The following is an 18,017-nucleotide window of genomic DNA, read 5'->3' on the forward strand; positions in this document are numbered from 1 at the left end:
TCTCATGGAGAAAATATCTCAGGACGGTGATTGGACCATAGTTTTGTAGCTCTTGTCCCCAGCTTTCGAACGCCACCAAGCGCGAGTCTCTAGCTTATTCCATTCTCGAGCAATGACCGTTCAAAGATCTCAGGTGTTTTCAGGTGTCCGAACACACTTTAATTTTTCTTTCGCATACCATTCGGACTTGAAAAGCGATTGAGATGATCTGAGTGCGTCAATATGCTCCTAAAGAGTGGGACATTACGCCACGCAATCCATTTCGAAAATCGGAGTCGTGGCCGAAAACGCCCCCTTACCCAGCTGTACCCTTTCTGAGCGCTCGACTGATCGCGAGCTCGGGGATACGCTCAGCCTGCGGACCGCCAGCTCATCCAGTGAAGTCATCCAGCCTCGACCGAGTGAGTTAGGGACGACAACAACGGCACTCGAAAAGTTCAAGAGGCTCCACCGGCATTCAGCTTGTGATTAGCATGAGTGCGGTTTGGCATCTCTGTCATCTACAGACAGCGGTGCTTACCCTCGAAACCCATGAGCCCGCCTGCGAGGTCGCTCGTCCGTCTGTCCGTCTGCTTCTAGTCAGTTAGTCAGTCAGTCAGTCAGTCAGTCAGTCAGTCAGTCGGTCGGTCGCTCGGTCGGCCGCTCGTTTGGCTCTGTGTCGTCGGCGTTCGGGATGGTTGACTAGATCGTCGTGTCTGCTCGATCGTACGCTCCGTCTCAAAACGGCTGACTGGTCGGAATATCTCCGACGTACGTCGTCAACCACACGAGGAGCAGCCTTTCTCTGCGAGATTCTCCGTGCTTCTACCCCGATCCGGCTGTCTCTCGATAGCTCCCGACATCTCTCGGAGCGTTCCTCTTGCGCGCTCAAAAGATGAAAGAAGCCTTCTCTCCGACACCCCTCATTGAACGCGCGGTTTGGAGTAAAAAGACCTATCGATTCAGGGTATATCGATTGACGATACGAGGAAGGAAGCGAGAATATGCATCAGCACTAAAGTAGGGCCATCTGAGGGCGGGGCAGTTCGCTGGTACCAGGACGAAGAAGGGCAAAGTCCGATTCTGCCCCTCTTCTACATAGATCACGTGAGATGACGGGCACGGGTGCGGAGCTACGGCAACACCACCCACTCTACCCGGAAGTATTACTGGCCAGGAGAATCGGGTCCTCGTTCAGGGAATCGAAAGCGAACCGCCGAATTTCCGGAGGAATTTTCTCTCTCGCCGTTCGGATATGAAGTTCCTGGACTGGGTTGGTGCGAAACTCGCTCGTCTAGCTTCTCTTCGCGGTTCCCCTTACGAGAAGAAGAACCCATCGGATGTATGTCGCAACAAGAGCCGTCACAATGTGTCACCACGAGTCGTGACGATTCCGTTCTGATCCGAGAAACAAAGAAGGGGTTGCTAGTCGACGTTGCCGCCGTGGGTGAGCTCGGTGAATGCAGTCGCCAAGTGTTTCACAATCCTCCCATTCTTCGACAACGCTTTGGAAGTCAAAGGAAAAAGTTTTAGAACTTTTCCCGCTTTGTTGGCACAAACCAACTACGCACTCTGGCGTTTCGAGCCTTGTCCAGCCGACCAACGCTCATCCCTTCGGCCTCAAAACCACCTGCGCTCCACCTGCCTCTCCGTTATTCGCGTGTTCGACTAACTGCATGCGTAGTCGTACGTAGTACACGTCGCTGTTTGCTCGTTTCCGGATGTAGGAGGGCAGCAGCGGTGTGTGGGCATGTGTGCGCGTCGGTCATTCGGTCGGCTGGTCAATGACTCACAGACGAGCTCTCCTGTTTCTCGGACGAACTCTAAACCGAAGTAAAAGGCCGAGCGAAAGGAAACACTCTTTGAGTCGAGCGGTCGGAATATCCCGCGGAGGGATTCTCCTTACATGAAACAAAATCTCGTGACAGAGACTTTCCGCAAACAGCGTGTGGATGCTCAGGAAACCCATAGCGGATCTGAGGGACTCCCGGCGAGGAGCTCAAAAGATCCTCCGTGTGTACTCTAGGAGACACCTTTCTTGTATGGCATTCTTCCATCGGTTTACCATATTGAGAGGATATGAGAATCTGCTCCCCCGAGGCGGCTCATATATTTCCCTCCGAGGAATAAATGGAGTGATGGAAAAATAGAGACCCTTATCGGGAAGAACGGTGGCGATAGCGAATCTCATTACCGAATTTCTATCGTCGAGTCGTCCGCTTTCGCTGAGAACGTTCAGATAGGTTCAGGCTCGCCCAGATCGCCCTGCTCCGGTAAGTTCAATACACGGCCATGACTGGCGTCTCATACAACCGATCCTGCTCGATCAATCTCGGTCTTGCTGCGTCCTGCGTCGGACCGTCCGAGCTCCCGTTTGGATGGAATAAACAGAACAAAACCGCCGGAGAATGTTCGAAGATTGATCGCGTTCAAATCAGAACTCCATTTCGGCCGAACGGCTGGCTGGCTGACCGACTGAGTTAGTGAATCATTGTCCGCTGGATACAGGGGCTCGATCCTGTTGCTCGATCTCTACAAGTTTACGAGAGTCGCCGAAGTGATTCCGACGTTCGGAGACTCTGGAAGTTTTCTTCAACAGTTCTCATTACATATCGCCAACAGATGACGGAGTTGACACCTGAGCTCAACATCTCACCGGTAACGGCTGCAGGATCGGAAGAGACGAGAAAGCAGTAGACGCGGAAGGAAAGCTGAGAGTCGACGCAATTCGGAGAAAAGTCTTACCTCCTCCCGGAGCAGCCCAGAAAAGGAGTCCCAGACGGGCTCTCATCGAGAGCAGACAACACGACGGTCGTCGTGTGGTGATGCGATTTTGATCATAGTAGATCGAGCCAACGCCCCTAACACAACTCCGAGCCGCCGTGCCCTTGTCCTTCGCTTGCGAGCGCAGAACTTAGAATAAGGCCTCTTTTGGTCAAGGTCGTCCAAGTTTGACGATTGGGGCGACCGCGTCGTAATCAGCCGCAGCAAATGTCCATCCAGACCGTATCAGTTCTTTATCCGATCCGAACATATTAGAGTGCTGAATGGAAAGCGCGGTATGGAATGAACAGCAGAATCCAATTCTGGACCGCGTTGCCCCGCAACCCCGATTGCGGATGAAAGGAAAAAGCATCAGAACAGCGAGCGGCAGGAGACGGTATGACGTACGTATGTACGGAGATAGGAATCCGTGACCCTCGCTCGAGCCCCTGAAACCCCCAGCGACCCTATGCTCATGGTGAAACGTGCCGGACGCGTCACAACTTCGTCTGCGGAGCTCCGGGCAATGGAGGCAGTGGGAAGACGCAGAAGAACATTCGGCTCAGGTCCAATCGCTCCGCGAACGCGTCTATCACGGCAAAGACTACAACCTGTCTGACTACATGTCCAACAACTGGGGCAATTCGTTCAGCGTCTACAGCCAGGCCAACATCAGGACTTTGTCATTACTCTCATCGCGTACAGCAGAAAAAGCGGAATCGAACAAGCGGCCCCTAGTCCCTGGTCTGTCTGTCGGTCTGTCTGCCTGTCGATCCGACTGCTATCTTGCTTGGATGAGTGCTCGGTCGGTACTTGCAGTCGTCAACGGACACTCGCTGAGTTCGGCGCTACGTAGGCCGGCTGGCTGCTTAGTTGATTGGTTGCTCTGTCGTATGGTCGTCTGCGTGCTGTTCGGCGGCGGCGTCAATGCATCGCTTTCGAAGAGGAGCGAGGAATACCCTGGAGGAATCGTGTACACAAAGATGCACGACCTCGTGGGCGTCGGCGCAACCGTGAGCATCTTTCGATCACGTGCCTCGTTTCCCGTCTATGCATCACTCCCTGGGCCCTGCTGTCGCATCGACGACGTCTCGATCCTTCATCGTAAAGTGATCGTTTCCGTCGACAATTCGACGCGCGCCTCTTGTAATATCTGTGATTGGGCTTTCGATATGAACTCCGGCGTCCGGGCCAGGACGGCGGATCTGCAAATCAATTCCTGAATCGGTTCTCTATGTACGATCCGAAAAATCCCGATAACATTCCGAAGCCCAACCCAGGAACATAGCCGGCCTACACGGTCAGAGTGATTTTCCGAGAGCTCGCCGATCCTCGAGGACCTGATCCGCCGCATCCGGACTCCTCGGGCGGACATCAATGCCCCGGATCCTGCTTGAGGTCTCACAGACTGAGGGTTTTTCAGTCGCAACGACAGCGGGCAAGAAACCCGCGAAAGAAACTAATTGGAAAAGTTCAAACGCGGAACCGGTGTTTGCGAATCAGGGCGATCTCTTCCGATTACCACCGCAGCCAGGGGTAGTGACGGTGTTAGCGCCGAAAGGTGCTGCTGCGGCCACGGCTGCCTGCAAGGCTCTATTAATATCTATATCGATTGCTTCGAGAGTCTCTCTCAGCCCACCAGGAGCTTTGGGCGGAGAGTTTCGAGCCGAGAGTTTCGGACAGCAGACCCAAAAACTCGAATCGCGGACCTTGACCAGCAAACGGACGATGATGTGGCTTCTCGATTCCTCGCCATCCGACCATCGAGCGAACATTGTCCTTGAGAAGGACGAGAGATCGTCCGGAAATCTCAGAAACTCAAAATTGCTCAATTACCGACCCGGAACAGGATGTCGGTCCGACCGAACGGCCGCTGCAAGTGTCTGTTTGTCTGCGAGTCGATTTCTCTGAGTTCGCTTGGTTGGCTGGTCGGTCGGTCGATCGTCCAAACGACGATAACCGTTTCGTTGGTGGCAATGTGATCTGGCGGCAACGAGCAGTATTGCACGCCAGCCGTCACCATTCGCCATCACCATTCGTCACCACCAGAGGGCTGCGCCGACATTTGCCGAAGCCCAGGATTGAGACAGAGAGCCTTCCAGCCCGGGCCGGGATTTCCTCTCGGGGAATTTGTTCAACTAGGCTTGCGCTCATTCTTCCTGCTCGTTTCGCGCTCCGGTGCTCTTTCTCGGCCTCTCTCGGAGTATCGTCCGTTGGAAGTGGGAGCTGGAATTAACTGCGTGTGCGGATAGCAATATGATGATAAGCAAATCCCAGACATCAAAATTCTGCCATAAGAATCTTCGCAGAGATTAGTGCTGTCACCGTCCTGCAATTAGGGACAGTCAGGCCCTGACACGGGTCGAAAACTTCAGTCTCTTGGCTCTTCGGAAGGCTTCACCTCCCCCTTCATCTTCGTACGCATCGATTTCAGCCCTCCGTGCCACCTGGGTAAAGCGTCAGCGGCGGGCTGAATTCGGAGGGAGAGGGTCGGCGTTATATTCCGTGAGTGATTCGTTCGGTTTTTCTCCCGAAGAGGATTGAATCAAAAATCGCGGATTGTCCCCGCGACATTCCATCGAGCGTGGGGAAAATACGGGAGATTATGGCCAATGTCTTCTCGTATTCGGTTTCTGTTCTTCTGAGCGAGTTCAAAGGGCACGGGTAGGCACCTTCGGGGCAGCACTCTTGTGAACGGACATCGTTCAATTGCACGACGCCGAGCCGACGACATGATCCAGAAGAGGTCCTGCTGGGCTCCAATGGGAGTATAGTTTGCTCATTCACAGTGGTGGAGCTCCTTATCGTGACTCACTTCTGTTTCGGATCACGTGGGACGACAATAAACAGACGAGCTCGATCCGCTCTGATCTTGTGTCTACCCGAGTCGGAAAAATTCTCCCCTCCCGGCGAAGCTTGTGACTCTTTCGAAATGTATCCCGTACAGTTCTATATTTAGACGGCCGGTCGGCGAACTGCAACGACATCAGCGGATCAGGACAGCGCCGCATGCTGACCGCTACGAGCAGGAAAGCGTAGCAAAGGCATCACCTCAACAACGCGTATCGTGACAACAATCTCTGCCGGGATGACGTCGGCGATCCGCTCAGAAGCTCGCTGAAAATCGCATCAAATAACCCCGGCGATGTCGACCGCCTCGCCTGAGCTTGCTGTAGAGAGATGGATAAGTTCATCCGCAGAGCTGAGGTATATTCCTGCCGACCAATCACATCGGCCGCGTTTCCAATAGAACCAACGTCTCCGAAACCCACGGAGATCCAGTTTCTGGGCACAGCCGAGGATGTGATTCCGCCCAATCGATAGCTGCGCGGTGAACTTCCCCGATACGCCTCCGGTGACTTCTATCGACAGATTCACCAGAAATGACATCTTCGCTTGTGGTGATCTGGTTTCCGCCCGTGGTCGGTGATGTGCAAGAAAACACCCTGATCCACTTGTCGTGGGTTCCGTGCTCTGAGTCTTCGATTACGAGATATATAGAGAGAAAAAACGTCATGTGGCAATACTCCGCCCTCCACATAGATTCTTCCTTATGACATTGTTCAAGTTCCACCTAAAATTGCGGTAGCAGCGGCGACAACGATAGTCAGGATTTAGCCATGTACGTGGCTTGAGAGGCGCATCGGCATCACTTTACATCAGCGCGACCAGATTCCATGAATGAACGTCAAAGTGACCCTTGATTCCGGCCACAGTGTGATGACACTGTGGATCGCGCTCGCAATAACAACAAACGTGATGTCAGCAATACCTGACGACGTTAACAAATTCCAGAATTCCCCTCCGGTTACCCCGAAGACCGCCGGTCGGTGGAGCGGAACGAAGCTGAGGGAATTACTTTCCAAGATAACTCAGAAGATGGACCTGAGAACGCTTTGGATTGAGGAAGAAAAGCACCCTCTCCTCTTCCTCCATCGATGCCAAAACGGATGAGCTTTTGCTGTTGATGTCGCAGCGGCGATGACGCTCAGTGGTGGGAGGGAACGTCTCGTGTAGCTTTGTTTCCTGTTTGCTGACCGGGAAAGAAAGAGATGCCGGACCGATCGTCGACGGCAGCCGGCCGCTGACACACTCATCCTACGACATCATACTCACTACTAGTCTGACTGGGTGGCTGAGGGACAACGACATCCCTTTCAGCATTCTTCTGATTCTGCACAGAGAAAATTGTGTATTGACAGAAACTCCCGGATTATGTATCATGAGAGGACGCGATGGAAAAAGTAAATGGGTGCACGACCGCCAGAGAGGAGAAATCGACGGCTCTCAACGGTGGTCGGCGTCCGAGCAGGCAAGAGAGCCGAGTCGGAATTTCGGCAACTTTTACGCATGCCATTACGGCCCGACGACGACAACGACGACGGCGCCCTCCACTACAACTATTACGCCGTCTCGCTCATAAAACTGTGTTTTAATGTTCCCATCACAAACGGGGCACAGATCTCACACGAACGAGTCCGGAAGAGAAGAAACAGCGGAAAAACAAACGCACGAACAAACCAACCATTCAACCCACTGGCCGACAGTCTCTCGTACGTATGTTTCGAGACGACACCAACACCGATGTCGTCTCCGTCGTCGTGTTTCTGACGAGTCCAGGCTGAGAGTGAGTGAGCACCGAGCAAAAAAGTGTTTCAGCAGCGGCGGCATAGGCGGGAAAATCGCACTACTTTTACAGCTGTCTAATATGAGCAAAGCAATCAACAGCCAAAATTATCGTTGCCAACGTCATCGCTATTGACTGATAAGAGCCGACCCAGAGAAACCCTATCGGTGCGACGGACGACGATGCGCCGCTGAGGGTGTCCACTTAGAGACAATGTTGTCGAATCGAACCAATCGGAAAACAGAATTTCATCCCTTCGCAACGCACTAGGCGGTTGACACGGCGCAAAAATACATCGGCAAGATAGGGAATCGCAACGAATCCGATTACAGACGTCTCGCTGCAGAATTGAATTATTCTTTATTGCGTTCGGCGAGCGGAGGTTATTCCACTCACTCAGTCACTCCGAGCTTTCTCCTTACGCGGGGCGCATCGCTCGGACCGATTATTATTTAACAATACATGCTTCGAGGTGTCGCGCCCGTCTCCGCTGTGAACATCAACATCAGCCCCGTCGTTTGCGAAATTAATGTCTCGAACACGCTCAGTAACACGAATATCTCTGGAGTCACAGATCAGAACGGTTTCGGTTGGCTTCCTGCCGATTACATCTGGGAATTTGAGTGCCCACAGAAGTCTTGTGTTTGAGCGAGAGTCTCAGCCTGATCCTATCCTGCGAGTGATTGACAAAGACTTCGGTCGGAATGCGCTCAGCCTCGTTCCCGAGTCCCGACGCGCTCCAGGGAAGCTTCGTCTTCGTACGGGACGAGTTCCTGTACGTCCTGAGTGACCACGAAACCTTCCCACATGGATCGCTCCGATCATAAGCTGTTTCGGCCTACGGGAGAGCCTCTCATCGATTCACCGTGCGGGATGGAATCTCCGGGGTGAAACGGAGGGGACGGGGGAATATCAGGGCCGGAGTACGATCCGAATCCCTTAGAAAAACTCCACAGTCGTTCTGGGCTGCGGGACCGTGATGATTATCGAAATGGGAGTTTTCTATCGCGCCACCTCCCTACGACTCAGGATCATTATCGCGGTGAAATTCTCCGCTGTCGCGGCGATGAGGAACACCCTCCCCATTAAAGAGATAAGATAAGACTCCTCATTGTCATCGCCGGGGAGAACAATCGAGACCGGTAACGGCTATCAGCCACTACTAAAATTATCATCGACAAGAACGAGCAGACCAGCGAGCACTGCTTGGATCTCGGCCATCGCCTTCATCCGTCCAGGAGTCGACGTCAGCAACAATGGCATTACAACGAAACCCACGTACCTAAGCATGTAGAGAAAATCGATCGTCGGCACCGGAAGGCTCTAATTGAAAACTCCTGCTCGTTTATATAGAGCAGGAAGGCAAAAGGAGACGACGACGTCGACGATCACGAATCGAGAAGAACAAGCTGTCGATGCTATTGACAAACTTATACACGAAGGACGACGCGACGCACGCAGAGTGTGCGTGGTTTCACCCACAGCGATAGAGTATCGGTATCGAACACGCTTTGTTCAGCGATCTGAATTCGAGACATAGTAGTCGATCGGTTGTCAGATCGGTGCGCTTTCTGTGAATCGAAGAAGGACTCGAAGACTTTTCATGGCGGGCGGCGGACTGAGAGAACGATATACGAGGGAATCTCGAGGGCATTTGGACGATTCCGACGAGATACCCGGCATCCTGGAAATCTTCCCTCGAGGCAGTTCTAGGGGGAAACGCCCATCTCGCTACGGGTTCGCTAGCTCTAGTTTCATTCACACCCCGCGAGCTCTAATTCACTACAGTGGGGTACATGCAATATAAGAGAAAGATTATCATCAAGACCGTGACGCTATAGTCATCAGCATCGACGTCAACATCGACGTCGGAAGAGTCGCTGTTCGTCAAGGAAAGAAGGGAAATCATGAATGCTCCTTGGAGAAATATACTCCGGTCCGAAATCGGAATCCTTATGTGGAGAAGGTAGCCTGGACTACGTGGAAGGAAGATTATTGAGATACGAGCCTTTTGTGTCATATATTTTTTCTCTGGCGTATCGAGGAATCAACAAGTTCAGTCGATTGGAAGATTTTGGGATGATGCAGATTTCTCGCCTCTCTTCGGAGGCCTCGATGCTTGTATATGTGAGGAGAGTCGGTTCAAAAGAAAGAGGGGGAGTGCGATTTTATCTAAGGGCAAAAATAAAAGACAAGATTGATTGTTTCTGAGAGAAAAACTCGTTCTTCGCATTTATTCAAATTATTATCTGAACTCTTCCTTTTCACTGTGATTCTCCGCTTGTTTTTCCAGTCTCAATCGATTTGACTTAATGTTCAACTCGCTCCGCATCCTTGGTCAATTGATTTATCAAGTTTTATTATGAAACTCCAGGTTTATCAGCGACGACCGGTCCGGGTGAACCGTAGACCTCGCGGAGTCCGAAGGCATAATTGTTTTCTATAATCTCTCTTTGTGGACACTTACGTTGACAATTGCACATCAGTAAGATCGGGCGAGCGAGCACAAAAGGAAGAAATTTACAGCCAGGAAAGTCTTTGAATTCTTTGTACATTGGTCTCATGTAAGTTGTTTCAACTCATCTTGGAATAAAGTGATCCCGTGATTATTGAGTTGTTTATAGATGACTGATGGCGCTCACAATGCAGCAATCGATCCATCGATCGATCGAAGGGTAAACAAAAGCCCTGCTCGATCGACTCCCAAATCATCATCAGATCATCGTCGTCTCCCTCGTCATTCGAGGAGATCAAAGTATTGCTCAACAACCTCTATACACCGATTCAAGCATCGCTTCCGTTTTATCCCTACCGTGATTTTTCTCCCTAAGTATCTGAGTGAGTGGAGCATTTATGAAAGGGTTTGAATTCGATCACCACGCTGAATAGAGATGGACAGCTCTTAACAAACTCCACGAAACACCACAAAGGTACGAAAGCATGGATACGCGCAATTGCCGCGCGAGAGAATCTATGAGAGCAGACGAGGTGCATAATGGAACATGGATGATTAGTTTTCACAAAATATCATGGTGTGGCAGCTGCACAAGCTGCATGAGAAACATAGGGCGTGATATGCAGAACATGCTGCGAGTATTCGAGGTTGATTACGAAAATTAATTGGGGGACAGATACGAGTTCGCTTCGGAGGGAAGATCTTCCGAATCACGCGCGGAATTTTTTCGGCGGGAAGCGAGGAAACAAGATTCAATCATCATCTTGACGAGATCCGCCACGAGAAATTTTCGAACTCGATTTCGACTGGAATCGTTTCCGAATCTGACCGGAAGCCCCAGAAAAGGATCGACCAGATGAGATATTTGTATGATTTTCATATCGGTCGATTTTTGCGCCATTGAGGTGGACAACGAACGTGAGGAAAAAAAACTTCAGAACAATCACAATTCGGGTCTGATCATGGATCCCTGATGACTCTGTGCATTTGGGTGTTTCGTTTCGTTGTTACGGGGACAGGCAAATTCAGATCTGGATCCGGACGAGAAGAACATGCCCTGAAACATGCTTGCATGGCTGTTCGAATGATAGATAGCTGTCTGGATGGTTTGACGGAACGCACAAACTAGCCATCGCCAGCGCTCCATTCATCGTTCGCATGCTTCAACAACAAAAATCCTCGAGGGAAGCCCAGATTGGAGCAGTGCCGCTCCGTAGATTAACGACGGCCTACCTTGCTTGCTCATGGACCTAGTTCATCAACATCACTTCAATCATAAATTATCGTCGACGTCCTAGTCAGCGTCACCATCGTAGCGACCATCATAAGAATCATCACGTCCACTATAATCTCTCTTTCTATTCTCGGTTTGCTTGTTGTAATAAATTGTCGTCAACCTTGTGAAGTGAGTCTGCGCATCTTTCTGTTTGTTTGCTTTTACATATTGCGTCATGTGTCTGTTTATTTATCTTCAGCTCACACGGTAGCTGAGACGTAATCTTCATAACATAATTTCTCTTTCGAAGGGTGGGTGTATCATGTGTCGTCGAGCCCATCCATTTCCCTTAGGAATACAGGTTGTACATGTGTATGTATGTATATCGATGGAATCTGTGTGCTGATTTGCGAGCTGCTCCCATTCGCGGGTGGCTTGTTAGAAGCTCCAGAGGAAAGGGTGATTAATGAGCGAAAAAAAGGATAATCGGGAGACGAAATGCAGATAATTTTACAATTATTGAAGAATCACTCAGTTCTGCCAGTGTTGAAGATCCTTCCGGCGGCGAAGCAGTCACAAGAATGTCAAGCCCGAGACCTGATCTTCAGATAAGAAGCCTCGCTCTCGATGAGAACAACAGCTATGCGGCACCCTCACATCGATTTTCGCACTTTTGGAGAATGTTTCGACATGGTTCCCGTCGATGATATTTGTCAGAGCGTTTTGAACGGTTAAGAATTCCTTATCCTTTCTCCTAGTCGAAGAAGAGCGAGGGAGACCATTCACACTCTCGAGCACTCAATCCCGCCGTTGCCGTGCTCAAAGATACACTGGCTTCACTTTACAGCAGGGTTTAGTAGCGACATCGGAAGAGCTGCCCGCTGTACGGCCGGACGAGCGAACGAACGAAAGCCGGACAAGCAAACACGCCGATTGTTTCCAGGGAAACACTTGGTTCAGAGAGTTCAAGAAAAAGCTTAGAGACCGCTTCGTCTAGGACCTTGCCCTCGAATTGTCTCATACATCGTGATCTGTAGAAATCTCGGGTTTTATTTATCGCGGGCTCGCCTCGCATCATATCACATCAACGGGATCGCGAGCATAGATGAAAAAAGGGAAGAGGAGAGAGATCGAAGACTCCGGGATCCCTGAGCCCACCCGATGGGATTAAGGAAGATCTTTCTGCAGTCGCCCTCCTTCGTTCGGAAAATCGTCATTCGTATCCTAGCCGGGACAACCCGAATTTCAGTAATTGTCACTTGTTCTTTCTTGCGCTCTCTTGACGTCGAGTATCCGCGCGCGCTCTTGTCCCAGGCCAGTCGTCGGAGAGAGAAGGGGTCAGCGGAAGCGGAGACATTTTGCACCCAGAGCATAATGGCCATCAGCCATCGAACGGACCAGCGACAGCGGAAACAGACGGCGAATGATGAGTTGTAACGCTCGAAGAGGTGAGAATTGAGCTCGAATAAAATAGAAAGCGATCGGGGACTCCTCGCGGAACGGTGACTGATGGGAATGCCAGGATCGAAGTCTCGCGCCTTCCTCGGAATTCCGACGAATCAAAACGAAGCAGAGAAGCATGTCAACTCCATCCAGTCAGGCGTTCCACGAGCTTGCGAATTCCCTCATTAGGACATCAGCGTCAAATGCCGAATCGCTGACTGGCGGAATCCGCAGCAATAATTCAAGGTAGGGTGACGATAGCTCGTCAGGAGGGAGGAATCATCTTTTATTGAGGAAGAAGACGTCGCTGATGTTGGCGCGAACACACGAAATACTCCAGAACCGTTCCCGATCCTGAGAGTGCTTCCGATTCTTCCCGGGCCGGGACTGCAATGGGTGGCGAGGTTCTCAAGCGTCGGAACTCGTCGTCAGACCCCAATTTTCCCTTGGCCTCCCCGGGAATCTGCGCCCGGGCACCTCGTCCGGCCATGTACATATGTGTGTATGTCTAGTCTTGGCCTTTATCGCCGGCGGCGGCGGCGGCAGCGTTTCAGAGAGCGTCTCAGTCGCTCGCAAGCGTATCGCTGGTGACCAATCAGCTTGCAACGAAAGCCGGCCGGTGGGCAACCAGTCAGTCAGTCAGTCAGTCAGTCAGGTAGTCAGTCTGTCAGTGAGATCGCCAGCAGGCATGCCTGAGGAACGGCGACCGCGACTTCATGAAGGTCTTATTCATGCGAGAAGTCGGGTCCGTCGGCTGGCGGGCGGGCGGGCATCTATCTGGCTCGAAGTAGCTATTTAGAGCTGAGACACGAGCGGCCAGTATGAATCAGAATAACACAGGTAGTAGCGGCCGCACTGGTCATTGCTTCAAACAGGCCATTGGCGAAAGGTCCGAAGGACACGAGCGAGCTGCCTGACTGCTTGGCGGCCAGGCCGGGCGGCTCTCAAAATAGCACGATGGTCAGCCGGCACGATACAAGTCCAGCCGAGCGAGCGCAAGCAAACGAACGAACGAACGAACTCATAATACGCACCGACCGTGCGGCACGTACAAGGCCTTGACCATGGGGTGGATCGTCCCCTTGATCGGTCGGCTCCGATGGGGGTGCCAGCGCCGAGGGGCGAACGCTTGTTCGGACGGTGCGGACTCACGTATGCTCGGGCCATCGTGCAAGCGCATCAACGGGCAGCGTTCGTACACCGTACGATCAGCGGATCCGTCCGTACGAACGAACGAACGAACAAACGGGAGGGCCGTGCATAGCTCGCTCCAGGATCAGTGGGCACACCGCCGACACCCAGAAGCCGGGACTTGCCGTTCGACAATAACTTGGAATGTTTTGCGGTTCTTCCAGATCGGGACGAGTGGGGTTGGTTCTGAGTTTCTTTTTCCGAGCCAGACTTGACACTCAGACCCTGCATTCGACATTCCCCAAAGCGGGGAATTCCCGAGCTTGTTGAGGGAGCCGCATATCTGTTTCTTCCTCCGTTCTGTGAAGATCTTGTGCCGATTTTTCTCGGGCTGGGTTCGAGGCACGATATTCTAAAAAAGCTCTGTCCAATAAACTCCTGACGAGGAGTGTCGCGAATGCATCCGATGTCTCGCGATCCTTTTCCGTGAGATTCAATCGGGAATGATTCAGGGAATCTATGTCTCCCATCGGTTCTACAGATACCGGAGCTCGTCAGGCTTCGGAAGGATCCGGGATCGGATCGGGAAGAGAAGCTGCTCGTCGAGAAGCTTTTCAAAGACCTCGGCAAAGCCCTGGGACTAATAGAGACCTATTTGATGTAGTTGGGAGGGAGGGGGAGCGGCGAGGTAGACGTTGAATAGACGCGTCATCGGGTGAGGTGCGCATGTGGTCTGCGAATCGAATACTCGGGTAGGGTGAGGCTGTCTGGCACTGTTTTTTTTTCTGTTATGGCTCGTGTATGTTTTTTCATGTTATCGGTGGAACCGATATCGACGTGATGACTCAGGTCGGTGCGTTGAATTCTGACCATCGATTTAGTAGTGATGATAATTGCATAAATATATTTCTTCTAACTGATCAATATAAAAATCTCAGTGCATAACTTCCAAAGTCTCATTCTCTCACGGAAAATTATTATCTAGAACCTATGTAACGAGTGTTTTATACGTACAAGTGAAGTTGGTGGTAGCCGAGTTGGCTTGCTGATGTACATGGTTACCACCAAAACCGGCGGCCCCTCCTGGATGTCTATGCCTAGATTGCCACAGCTTGCAAGGCTTACATGAGCAGAAGAGGTCCTGAAGGGTCTTCTTGAACGCCATGCGGAAGTCGCGGTTGAAGTAGGCGTAGATGATCGGGTTCAGCGATGAGTTAATATATCCGATCCAGAAGAGCAGGTCGACCACGATCTCTGGGCACGGACAATCAACGGGTTCGCAGAGTGACGTCGTCACATACCATAAAAAGAACGGTAACCAGCAAAGAATGAACGCGCCCATGATGATACCGAGCGTCTTGGCGGCTTTGTGTTCACGCTTCATTTTCGTAATGTTCCTCTTGGTCGGAGTACTCTGGCCCGACTCGGTATCGTCCGCCCCGTGCGAATTTCGATGTGGCGGAGCGTGGATGACCTGGTGCTCGCCGCCACCCGGACCCATCTGGGTTTTGCAAAGCATCTTCTCCTGCCGCGTGGCTTCCAGGTAGATGCGCCAGTACGTGAACAGCATCACCGAGCACGGAATCCAGAATGAGATCGACGACGATATGATGGCGTAATACTTATTAACTTTGAACACGCACTCGTGCGGGTGCTCGGCCCGCCACTGGCGATGTACTTCCGTCGTGTACCATCCGGTGAAGATCGGAAGGAACGAAATCAGCAGTGAAACCGACCACGCTAGGGCCAGCATGATGAACACTCGACGAGTGGTGATTTTCGTTGGGTACTCGAGGGGTTTAATGATCGCGTAGTAGCGATCAACTGAAATGCAGCACAGGTGCATAATCGACGCTGTCGAGAACAGTACGTCGCACGAATTCCAAAAATCGCACACCAGCTGATTGAACAGCCACGTTCCTGTGATGGTGAACGACGCGTTGAACGTCATCGCGAACAACGCCACTAACGTGTCGGCCAACGCCAGCGACACGATGAAGTAGTTCGTAGTCACTCTGAGTTTGTGATGCCGAATCACCGATGTCACTACTAGAAGGTTTCCGAATATGGCGGTCAGTATGATCGATATGAGCACCACCGACTTGGTGATGGTCTTCGCCAGTGTCTGCCATTCCGGAACCTCTAGATCGGCGGGGCTTCCGCTTGTCCCCACTTCAAGAGACATTCGATCGAGATGTCTGATGTTCAGGCCAGCTTAGTCAACCAACTAGTCAATCGAGTTCAATTATCCAACAAGTTCAGTCTCGGTATTTAGACGACGCTGACGATCACAACAATAACGACGACGTGAACAACTTCGGTTTTTGAGCACCCGAAGCCGTCGCCGATCACCTCGGCTATATCCTCGATTTTTGAAGCTCACTTTTGTACACTCACTCGCGCACACCGTATCAACACCGAACGGTCAACGGGTAGTTCCTCCTCGTCGGCGACGGCAACAACAACGACGACGACGCCGTTGTTTCAATAGCACTTCCAGACGATGGAAGCGACGGCTACTGTGGGCACCGCACGGATCGGAGCACTTCGGGGGCGGGGGACAGGAACAAGGGAAGAGAATTTCAGGCACGGAGAGGTTCTGTGGGGAATAAGGGAATTTATATGGTTTCCGCGGCGCCACGAGATTCTATCACTGCTGCGGGAGCACGGGACGGGGGTCGCGCAGTCAGCTGTTGTATCACTGCAGGTGTTGGTGTATAGATTTATGGCTGATTTTGGCTCGCTAAGTGGCCAAATGGCTGACGATTGGTCTCATGGAAAAGCTGCTGCTGCCCGGCTCGTTGGTCGAATCGTCTGACTGCTGGTCGCTCGCTCGTTTGTTCGTTCGTTCGCTGGCTTCGTCGCCTGGTCGTCGGTCGGCTCTGATTCTATGTATGTTTGGAGGTCGTGAGGTGACGTGAGGCTAGGCGAGGTCGCTCAGATCCCGATCTAACCTCCGGCCTCCCGCCAATGTGACATAATTCTCATCCGAACCAATTCGTCGGTATCCGACAGTGTTGTAATCCAGCGCTAGGTGAAGAAGCGGCAGTTTGACCGGCTGACGGCTGGCGAACAAACAAGCGACAATCGTACGCCCACGACGCCGATCTCGACGACAGTAGCGACGCTCCCGAGTGAGGAAGGTAGTCGAGAGAGAATGGATAGACGGAACAAGAAGAACGTCCGACGACACTCACTGCAGCAATACAGGCTCCGACAACCACGGTGTCGACGATGGCGACGACGACGACAACAACGACGGTGGTGGTGACGGCGGCAACGGCGACAACGTCGATTTCGCTGTCATTCCGTTCGACAAATCAACCAACAAGCTGACTGATGTGTGGGAACGGCAGCTGCAGCAGCTGCTCCGGTCACTGATGTTCGCTTACGGCGAACTTCCGTATTTTCCCGCTACTGCTGCACGACGATGAAGGAAACGACGACGTCGGCGACGACTGCGAAAACGATGTCAACAACGGCTCGGATGAACTATCCCGCGCACTGTTCACAACTGGATTGATGAACAACAACAATAATCCAAGTTCACAACAGCTCGTCGAGCTTCCGAATCGTCTTCTCATACTGTCGTCTACCAGCGAGCGCAGACATCCGACGAGTCACTGATTCGGCGCCTGCTTTACACCGTACGGAACGAGGACAGGTACCACGGAGCCCACCTGGGCCGTACGCACACCGTTGACCAACAACGACCGATGACCGCTCGGGCTTCTCACAGTGGCCTGCAGTCGAGGCCGTTCCACGGCACGCGGCACCCTCCAGCACGACACGGAGCACTGTCGACGATGTAGGTGCTTTCGGCGACGTCGACCGCCTAGGAGCTGGTCACTACGGCAGGCCGATCCGAAGCAGAAAACTTCAGGACCAGCCTCGGCTCCTCTGGTGCTCCTGCAGCTGCTGCTGCTGACGACGACGACTAGAATCCGCGGAGCACTCAACAGGCAACGATGGCTGTCTGGCTGGCTGCCCGTTTCCCGGCGGTTCCGTTCGAACCGTGCAAATACAAGACACCTTCACTGAAGCATGCGCGCATTTAATCCGTCCTGGGGCGCGATCCGTCTGTGACAAAGGCAACGACGGCCAGCGCTCTGAAGAACCCACGAACCCACCAAGCAACTAACCAACCAACCAACGATTGGATGCCAATCCGTTCGCCGTCAAGCGGTGTGTGACCGCGCGAAGGTGAGAGAGTCGAGCGAAATTGAGAGAGGGCAACGAGAGAGGGCAACGCCCGCCTGCCCGCCAAGTGCACTGCCTGCCGGCCTGCTTGTCTGCCGGCTGGCTGGTCGGGTCGTGCGTCGGTCGGTCGGTCCGTCCGTGCGCCGGTCCGTCCGTCCGTCGCTCGGCCGGCCAAACTGTCTGTCTGACTGCGTGCGAGTGAA

General features: G+C 52.4%; 1 protein-coding gene across 1 annotated transcript; it reads right to left on the minus strand.

The window, feature by feature from the left end:
• Positions 1-14,602: 14,602 nt before the first annotated feature.
• On the minus strand, positions 14,603-15,799 carry LOC108863671 (octopamine receptor beta-2R-like). Its single transcript, XM_029110495.1, has one exon. The coding sequence runs from the start codon at positions 15,797-15,799 to the stop codon at positions 14,603-14,605; it is 1,197 nt and encodes a 398-aa protein (XP_028966328.1).
• Positions 15,800-18,017: the final 2,218 nt, after the last annotated feature.

The sequence above is a fragment of the Galendromus occidentalis genome, unplaced genomic scaffold (assembly GCF_000255335.2).
Source record: "Galendromus occidentalis unplaced genomic scaffold, Mocc_1.1 scf7180000076592, whole genome shotgun sequence".
Lineage (NCBI taxonomy): Eukaryota > Metazoa > Arthropoda > Arachnida > Mesostigmata > Phytoseiidae > Galendromus > Galendromus occidentalis.

Coding starts and splice junctions, on each gene's coding strand:
- LOC108863671 (XM_029110495.1), bottom strand. CDS start 15,799: ATGTCTCTTGAAGTGGGGACAAGCGGAAGCCCCGCCGATCTAGAGGTT.